At 49.1% G+C, this 9,078-nt stretch overlaps 1 protein-coding gene across 1 annotated transcript; it reads left to right on the top strand.

Moving 5' to 3' along the window:
- Nucleotides 1-2,266: 2,266 nt before the first annotated feature.
- LOC119368212 (cytosolic sulfotransferase 8-like) lies at nucleotides 2,267-4,512 on the top strand. The gene is made up of 2 exons (XM_037633532.1): nucleotides 2,267-2,806; nucleotides 3,399-4,512. Exons 1-2 carry the CDS (start codon nucleotides 2,268-2,270, stop codon nucleotides 3,895-3,897), a joined length of 1,038 nt encoding a protein of 345 aa, XP_037489429.1. The 5' UTR covers nucleotide 2,267; the 3' UTR covers nucleotides 3,898-4,512.
- Nucleotides 4,513-9,078: the final 4,566 nt, after the last annotated feature.

Raw genomic sequence — 9,078 nt, 5'->3', positions numbered from 1 at the left:
GATTGCTTTCTCGCGGGGAGTCGAGGAAGGATCTTTGGGCGTTGTTGTTACAACATGCTTGTTTAATATTAAAATGCTATTCTTTACTCTTCTACATGTTGCAAGATGCTCGGAGCTGCGTGAAGATGCTAGTCTTTGGTAGGCTAGGCCTTCCCCCTCTATTCTGGCATTCTGCAGTCCAGTCCACAGATACAACCCTTCCATTTGATACAAATGCATACTTAGTATAGATCTGATGCTTGCGAGTACTTTGGATGAGTACTCACGGTTGCTTTGCTACCCCCTTTTCCCCCTTCTTCCTTCTTTCCGGTTGATGCAATCAGATGGTGGATCCTTGGAACCAGATGCCACCGCCGACAGATACTACTACGTGGAGACCGCCGACGACCAGGAGTAGTTAGGAGGTCCCATGGAGGAGGCCTTGCCTCTTCGATCGTGTTGCTTTTGTGCTAGCCTTCTTAAGGTACCCTTGTTTAACTTATGTCTGTACTCAGATATTGCTGCTTCTGCTGACTCTTGTGTATCGAGCTTGTATTCGAGCCCTCGAGGCCCCTGGCTTGTAATATAAAGCTTGTATTATTTTGATTTGTGTCTAGAGTTGTGTTGTGATATCTTCCCGTGAGTCCTTGATCTTGATTGTACACATTTGCGTGTATGATTAGTGTAAGGTCGAATTGGGGGCGTCACATTAATGAAAGCTTATTTTCAAAAAAAGGTAAGTCCACGTAGCACCTTTCGTAGGTGTAGGATTATTGGGCCAGAAATGCTATACCTCTATAACGGTTCTACAAAGTTTATGTAAATTCATTCCATGCTTTTTGAATTTTAAATCCATTCCACGCTAATTAGATAGGTGGGTTATGACGTTCACATCAAAAAAATATAAATATATGCGGAGTAAATAAAAATAAAGAGTATGTGGTAGGCACACTACAGCCGGACTAGGCAAATCCGATGCGTCACGTCTGCAGGCATTGTCGGGTCACACTTTAATTTTTTATTCTCACAACCGCACACCTCAGTTAGCATGCCTCAAATCCATTCAAGTTCATGCAACTATGTAACCGATGCATTACACACATCGACCGACCACTACATCAGGACAATCCCAACGGACTACCAAAATTTGACATGTTTAAGCTACATGCGAGCTATGGAGAAGATTATCCATGGCTGCCCTTGCCCCTCCTGGCACTCTTGTTGCCCTTCTAGTGAAAGTAGTGGTCAAAACGCTGTAGGGATCGAGCCGGATCTGCTCACCGCCAGAGCTGTCCAACTGGTCGTTGTCCTCCTTCTCCTCCTTGGGTGGTAGTCCGGCCATGGCACAGACTGCCCGATCTTGCTCTCAGGTGAGGGTGTTGTGTTCCTCCACTATTGTTTCTTTACAATGCATCAGCCGCCTCCGCCTACACCATGTCGGTAACGAGGCGGGCCTTGGCCGCCCTCATCCTCTCCTTCACACGGCGGACACATTGGTCCCGGTAGCACTCATACTCCTGCAGACCGGTCATAGGGAAGGGGAGATTGGAAGGCTCCCGACCGCAATGATCCAGCCCCGAAGGATCCGAGCCTCCGACGTGTCGACATAATGGACTCGTGTAGAACAGATCCCGCCTACGATCGTGTGTTGTCCTTCCGGGAGCGGCGGGGGGCAATGCGGACGGCCATTGCCTCCTTCAACCCGCACGGACGACTCCTTAGTCGACGGATCCGGATTGGTCGAAGTCAGATCCGTTGCCCGCCATGCCGAAGAATGCCGGTGATCGCCGGAAGGGAGCTTGGGTGGTGAAGAGAAGTGAAGGGGAGTGGAGTGAAGTGGCTAGGGTTTGGCTCGAAGAGCGAATGGGGACAAGTATATCTGGGATCGGGTGCGTCAGCGTAGGCCAGGACCGATGTTGTGGACGCGTCCGCTCACGTCCGGCCTTCCTTATCCGCCCCATATTTAGGCAGAATATGAGGAGTGACAGTCAACCCAGGTGTTTGAGACGATTTGAGGCATCCGTCAGGATTAGTTTTTTTTTTATCGGTCAGTGACCGGACCGTATGAGGAAAGTTTGAGACTTCCGGCCGACAACCTTTTATTCAAGAGCAGATAACTACTTTTGAATTCATCCGTCACCTCTCGTGGAACGAAAAAGGTAGTCAAAACAGTCCACGTGATGGGCCGCGGTCGGAAACGCCGATCTAGCTGTCCACGTGATGGGCCTTTGAAGGAATAAAGAAAGCCATCGTCGTCAGGTCATCGGAGAAACCGACGCATCGCCCACATGGCCATGGCCACTCCTACTCCTCCAAGCGCATCTTGCTGCCTCGTAGGTCCCGTCCCGTTCACAGATGTCGTCGGCGGCGAAGAGGACGACCGGATCACCCCGCCCGAGTGCGGGCATATCATCTCCACCTTGCCGACCATCGCCTTCAATGGCCGCTTCGTGCACCACCAATATCAGGGCGCTTGGGTGATCCACGAGAGGATGCCCGGGGTCCTCTCTTTCCAGCGGCGCTTCACCCCGCGCCCCGGCGACGTGCTCCTCGCGAGCCCGCCCAAGTGCGGCACCACATGGCTCAAGGCCATGTCCTTCGCCATCATGGCTCGGGCGGCATACCCGCCCTCCGCCGCTGACCACCCGCTCCGTCGCCTCAACCCACACGAGTGCGTCCCCTTCATTGACGATCTATTCAGCGCAGGGCACGACACCAAGCTGGAGGCGCTGCCGTCGCCTAGACTCATGAACACGCACATGCAGCACTCCCTGCTGCCCGCCTCCGTTGCTGACAATCCCAACGCCAAGATCGTCTACATCTGCAGGTACAATTCAGTTTATACTCCATGGGCATATGCCTGATTACTAGCTATCATTTCATTCAGTTACTAAGTACTCCATCCGTCCCAAAATAAGTGTCTCAACTTTATACTAACTCTAGTACAAAATTTCATCAAGATTAAGACACTTATTTTGAGACGGAGGGAGTAGTAGATATTTTAACGCTAAGTAGTTAATTCAGCCTTCAACAAACGTATTTTGAATTTTTGACCCTTAGTTTCTTACATGAACATGATAGTAAATTCCGAAATTTGTGCTGTCATTGTGATTCTAGTTTGTTTGTAATTTCTAAAATTTGACCAACAATTTCTTAAAAATTAGGCTGTTTTAATTAAGTAAATTACTGTACGTTTATGAAATTACACTTTATGATGGATCCACTAATGTGTACAGTCTTCGTAGATGATACCCTTTCTTAGTGATGATGAAATCTAAAGTTCTTGCTCAGCATATATTGTAGAATGACACAATATTGAAAAGCAGGGAGGTTGAGACATTGACTCTGCCTAAATTGTAAACGACATTAATTAGTTGGGAGAGCAGATGGAAATGATTTGATTAAACGGCCACATGCAGGGAACCCAAGGATATGCTGGTATCCATGTGGCATTTTGGCAATACCATTCACCCATGCGAATTCTCAGATCTGTTTCAGAGTGTATGTGATGGCAAGACCACAGATGGCCCCATGTGGGACCACGTTCTTGGTTACTGGAAGGCAAGCAAAGCCAGTCCGGAGAGGGTCTTGTTCCTGAGGTACGAGGAGATGCTGCTCAATCCGGTTGACAATGTCATAAAGCTGGCGCAATTTCTCGGGGTGCCGTTCTCAGCTGCCGACGAGGCGGCAAGGCTTCCGGCAGACATCATGAAGCTGTGTAGCATTGAGACGATGAAAGGTCTAGAAGCGAACAAGACAGGCACCTCCGGGCTATTTTACAAGTTCCCGCATGAAGCCAACTTCAGGAAAGGGGTGATTGGAGATTGGGTGAACCATATGACGCCAGAGATGGCACAGCGCTTGGACGCCATTGTTGAGGACAAGCTCCTTGGATCAGGGCTGTCTTTTGGCTCTTAAAACGGTCGGGGTGGATCGAATACAACACATCTGGATTTGCTATTTATTTACTCCACTTTGTTTCTCTGCCTGATCATTGTTTTGTTGTTTCATCCAAAGCCTAGTTGGTGGATAACTTGCCATGTGGCAGCAGTTTTCTCTCTCTTCTCTTCTTTTTCTCCCCACTCTCTGGAGGCATTTCATCAAACAGATCACATGCAAACGTGCGGCTGCTGCATCACATGTTTAGTCGATGTCGCGCCTTCCGTCGCCGCCGTGGAGTTTGCCGCGGACAGCCTGGACACAAGCTGCAAGACGACATTGCAGTGTTCATTGACTGATGCCGACGATGTTCCCCCAACCATGTCAGAGAGTGGCCGACATCGACGACCTGAGGTTGTGCATCCGTCGTTGCCAACAACGAACAACGACAAGGCAAAGCGGGAGGAGGGATGCGCCACACTTGGAGCGCGGAAGGAAGCTTCTGGAGGATCTGTATGTCGAAGACGATATGCTACGGCGATGCTATGGTTGCCACGAGCTCGTCTACGGCGGAGTGACGAGGGGATGGTGGTTGGGTTGCGTCTCTGGCCAACTTAGGTGGTGTTTGGGAGAAGTCTTTGGACTTTTTTTAGTTTCAGGGACTAATAAAAAAGACTCTTTAGTAAAGTTTTTTTCTAGTCCCTGTAAAAAAGTCCCTCCTGTTTAGTTTTTAGGGATTTTTTTAGTCTCTGAGACTAAAAAGTCCCTGAACCAAACATCCCCTTGGAAGAGGGACATCGTTTGTGGGGTGTGTCAGGACCCCGACTCGATGTCACATCGATCTAGCCGGTAACACCTCATATCACCCTGCGGCCTCACGCACGGTATCCCCACGGGTGTCGTCTTACCTTTGCCCGGAACCGTTTGCGCATTTTGGCTCACGTATATGATAGTGTCGCTAGCATCCATATGATAAAGAGCCCGGGCTGACATGACTAGTCGTAAACCCAAAGTGGCACAGACTTACAGGGACAGGCATCCATGACCCAGCTTCGAACGTGTCGGTCATCAGCAAGTGGGCCCGGGCTGTAGCATTGGGCTAGCAGGACTCCGGTAAACCGGGCTGTAGCGGGCTAACAGGACTCCGGTACTCAATGCGTGACATTTCCCCGAAGGGACAGACACAGGAACGAAGAAGGACACATGCCGGCCAGCCTAAGTGTTCCAGAGCAGTAGCAAGCTACCATGGCTCAGCGGTAACACTAGGAGACATTTCCCGGTAAGAGAGGCTACTAAAGATAAACAACTAGATAGTCAGATCCCACACATACCAAGCATTTCAATCATACACACAATATGCTCGATATGTGCAAATACAACGAAGCATCACAACATGACTCTATGACACAAGTACTTTATTTAAGGCTCAGTGAGCCATACATAACATACACAAAGGTACGGGTCTCACGACCCCACATACAGGTCATACAGTCATACAAACCAGCAGCGGAAGTAACTTGTCTGAGTACAGACAACTAGTAAAATAAAAGAGGCTTGGGAAGCCTAGCTATACTACAAGGTCCTTCACAAGCTCAGGGTCACCACCTGGGTCTTTCAGCCTACTCGTTGATGTCAACGTCTACATAGAACCCATCAGAAGGGGTTGCAGCGTCTTCTGTAAAAATATAAATTATAGCAACATGAGTACAAAGGTACTCAGCAAGACTTACATCAGATCCTACATACATGCTTAGTATCAAGAAGGGTTGGTGGAGTTATTGCAGCAAGCCAGCTTTGACTCTTGGCTAGACTATCCTACGAGACTCCAACTTGAAATGGTTTTGCGCACACGAGTCCACTACTCACCAATTCAATACACTACCGAGGATCCGCCTCCGTCTTCCTACGGAAGAGCCATCCTCGGCACTCACACTTATCTTGAGGCTTTTAGTAGTTTCCATTTACTTGTCTATGAACTGTATAGGCAACCAAGTAGTCCTTTACCGCGGACGCGGCTATTCGAATAGATCATGTTAACCCTGCAGGGGGTACTTCTTCATACACGCTCTCACCACTTACCGTCGTTTACACGACATGTACTCGGCAACCTTCAAGCGGAAGCCCAACGTGGGTGTCGGCCACGACCTACCTAATCACCTAAGCCTCCAGTCCAGGTTTATCGCCTATTCAGGTTCCATCCGCAGGGAGTCCGGCCGAGGTTTCCCATACGGCCCCGAACGATGTGAACAGGGTTCCCGAGATACCTCACGGGTATTCGGTACACCCGGCCACGTACCTACCGCATCACAGCCCACCCCTATGGTCAGCGCTGTCCACGGCCTCCAGTAGGCTACAAACACCAGAAACTACTTGCAACTCCTGGACGGAGAACTAGGGTGAATAAGAAGTCGAGAGGGTCCATTGGTTTCGGGCCCAATGCATGGTAGTAGCTGATTCTTAAATCACACATACAGATCTCAGTGCTTAAGGTCGGCTTCAATGAAACAACCCACCATGTACTCCTACATGGCCTCTCATCGATACCTTTACCAAATCGTGTTCACCACACCACTCTCATTACCGACATAATCATTTCACTCTAGCCCATCACCCAGATGAACCAGACCTGACACGACTCTAAGCATAGCAGGCATAGCAAGGTAGGAACAACACAAACATATGGCTCAATCAACTCCTACACATGCTAGTGGGTTTCATCTAGTTACTGTGGCAATGACAGGTCATGCAGAGGAAATGGGTTCAACTACCGTAGCACACAGCAGTTTGAATCGCGTTGTCTTAATGCAGTAAAAGAGAGCAGGAGCGAGAACATGGGATTGTATCGATATGATCAAATGGTTGGTTGCTTGCCTGATGGTTCGATGCACGGATACGGTTCTTCGTTAGGGTAGTCACGGTACTCCTCGGGGACAGATCCTGTCGTAAAGGATAACGATACACAGGCATCACCAAACAATGTGCAACAATATGATGCATGCATGAAACATGGCAATATGAGTGTGTTGGGCTAATGCAACTAAAGCTACCAACGCTGTCAGGACCCCGACTCGATGTCACATCGATCTAGCTGGTAACACCTCATATCACTTTGCGGCCTCACGCACGGTATCCCCACGGGTGTCGTCTTACCTTTTCCCGGGACCGTTTGCGCCTTTTGGCTCGCGTATATGAAAGTGTCGCTAGCATCCATATGATAAAGAGCCCGGGCTGACATGACTAGTCGTAAACCCAAAGTGGCACAGACTTACAGGGACAGGCATCCATGACCCAGCTTCAAACGTGTCGGTCATCAGCAAGTGGGTCCGGGCTGTAGCACTGGGCTAGCAGGACTCCGGTAAACCGGGCTGTAGCGGGCTAACAGGACTCCGGTACTCAAAGCGTGACATTTCCCCGAAGGGACAGACACAGGAACGAAGAAGGACACATGCCGGCCAGCCTAAGTGTTCCAGAGCAGTAGCAAGCTACCATGGCTCAGCGGTAACACTAGGAGACATTTCCCGGTAAGAGAGGCTACTAAAGATAAACAACTAGATAGTCAGATCCCACACATACCAAGCATTTCAATCATACACACAATATGCTCGATATGTGCAAATACAACGAAGCATCACAACATGACTCTACGACACAAGTACTTCAGTGAACCATACATAACATACACAAAGGTACGGGTCTCACGACCCAACATACAAGTCATACAGTCATACAAACCAGCAGCGGAAGTAACTTGTCTGAGTACAGACAACTAGTAAAATAGAAGAGGCTTGGAAAGCCTAGCTATACTACGTGGTCCTTCACAAGCTCAGGGTCACCACCTGGGTCTTTAGCCTACTCGTTGATGTCAACGTCTACATAGAACCCATCAGAAGGGGTTGCAGCGTCTTCTGTAAAAATGTAGATTATAGCAACATGAGTACAAAGGTACTCAGCAAGACTTACATCAGATCCTACATACATGCATCGTATCAAGAAGGGTTGGTGGAGTTATTGCAGCAAGCCAGCTTTGACTCTTGGCTAGGCTATCCTACGATAATCCAACTTGAAATGGTTTTGCGCACACGAGTCCACTACTCACCACTTCAATACACTACCGAGGATCCACCTCCGTCTTCCTACGGAAGACCCATCCTCGGCACTCACACTTATCTTGAGGCTTTTAACAGTTTCCATTTACTTGTCTATGAACTGTATAGGCAACCAAGTAGTCCTTTACCGCGGACGCGGCTATTCGAATAGATTATGATAACCCTGCAGGGGTGTACTTCTTCATACATGTTTCCACCACTTAGCGTCTGCACACGACATGTGCTCGGCAGACTTCAAGCGAAAGCCGACGTGGGTGTAGACCACGACCTACCTAAACACTTAAGCCTCTAGTCCAGGTTTATCGCCTATTCGGGTTCCATCCGCAGGGAGTCCGGCCGAGGTTTCCCATACGGCCCCGAACGATGTGAACAGGGTTCCCGAGATACCTAACGGGTATTCGGTACACCCGGCCACGTACCTACCGCATCACAGCCCACCCCTACGGTCAGCGCTGTCCACGGCCTCCAGTAGGCTACAAACACCAGAAACTACTTGCAACTCCTGGACGGAGAACTAGGGTGAATAAGAAGCCGAGAGGGTCCATTGGTTTCGGGCCCAATGCATGGTAGTAGCTGATTCTTAAATCACACATACAGATCTCAGTGCTTAAGGTCGGCTTCAATGAAACAACCCACCATGTACTCCTACATGGCCTCTCATCGATACCTTCACCAAATCGTGTTCACCACACCACTCTCATTACCGACATAATCATTTCACTCCAGCCCATCACCCCGATGAACCAGACCTGACATGACTCTAAGCATAGCAGGCGTAGCAAGGTAGGAACAACACATACATATGGCTCAAGCAACTCCTACACATGCTAGTGGGTTTCATCTAGTTACTGTGGCAATGACAGGTCATGCAGAGGAAATGGGTTCAACTACCGTAGCACACAGCAGTTTGAATCGCGTTGTCCTAATGCAGTAAAAGAGAGCAGGAGCGAGAACATGGGATTGTATCGATATGATCAAACGGTTGGTTGCTTGCCTGATGGTTCGATGCACTGATATGGTTCTTCGTTAGGGTAATCACGGTACTCCTCGGGGGCAGAACCTGTCGCAAGGACATCGATACACAACCATCACCAAACAATATGCAACAATATGA

Source organism: Triticum dicoccoides, chromosome 2B (assembly GCF_002162155.2).
Source record: "Triticum dicoccoides isolate Atlit2015 ecotype Zavitan chromosome 2B, WEW_v2.0, whole genome shotgun sequence".
Lineage (NCBI taxonomy): Eukaryota > Viridiplantae > Streptophyta > Magnoliopsida > Poales > Poaceae > Triticum > Triticum dicoccoides.
Note: the sequence above shows the minus strand (reverse complement) of the source record. Positions and strands in the feature narration are given on the sequence as shown.

Bases quoted from the DNA above. Each gene is read 5' to 3' on its own strand.
- LOC119368212 (XM_037633532.1), top strand. From the start codon at position 2,268: ATGGCCATGGCCACTCCTACTCCTCCAAGCGCATCTTGCTGCCTCGTA. The intron at 2,807-3,398 runs GTACAATTCAGT...GGCCACATGCAG, and splicing joins AAGATCGTCTACATCTGCAG to GGAACCCAAGGATATGCTGG.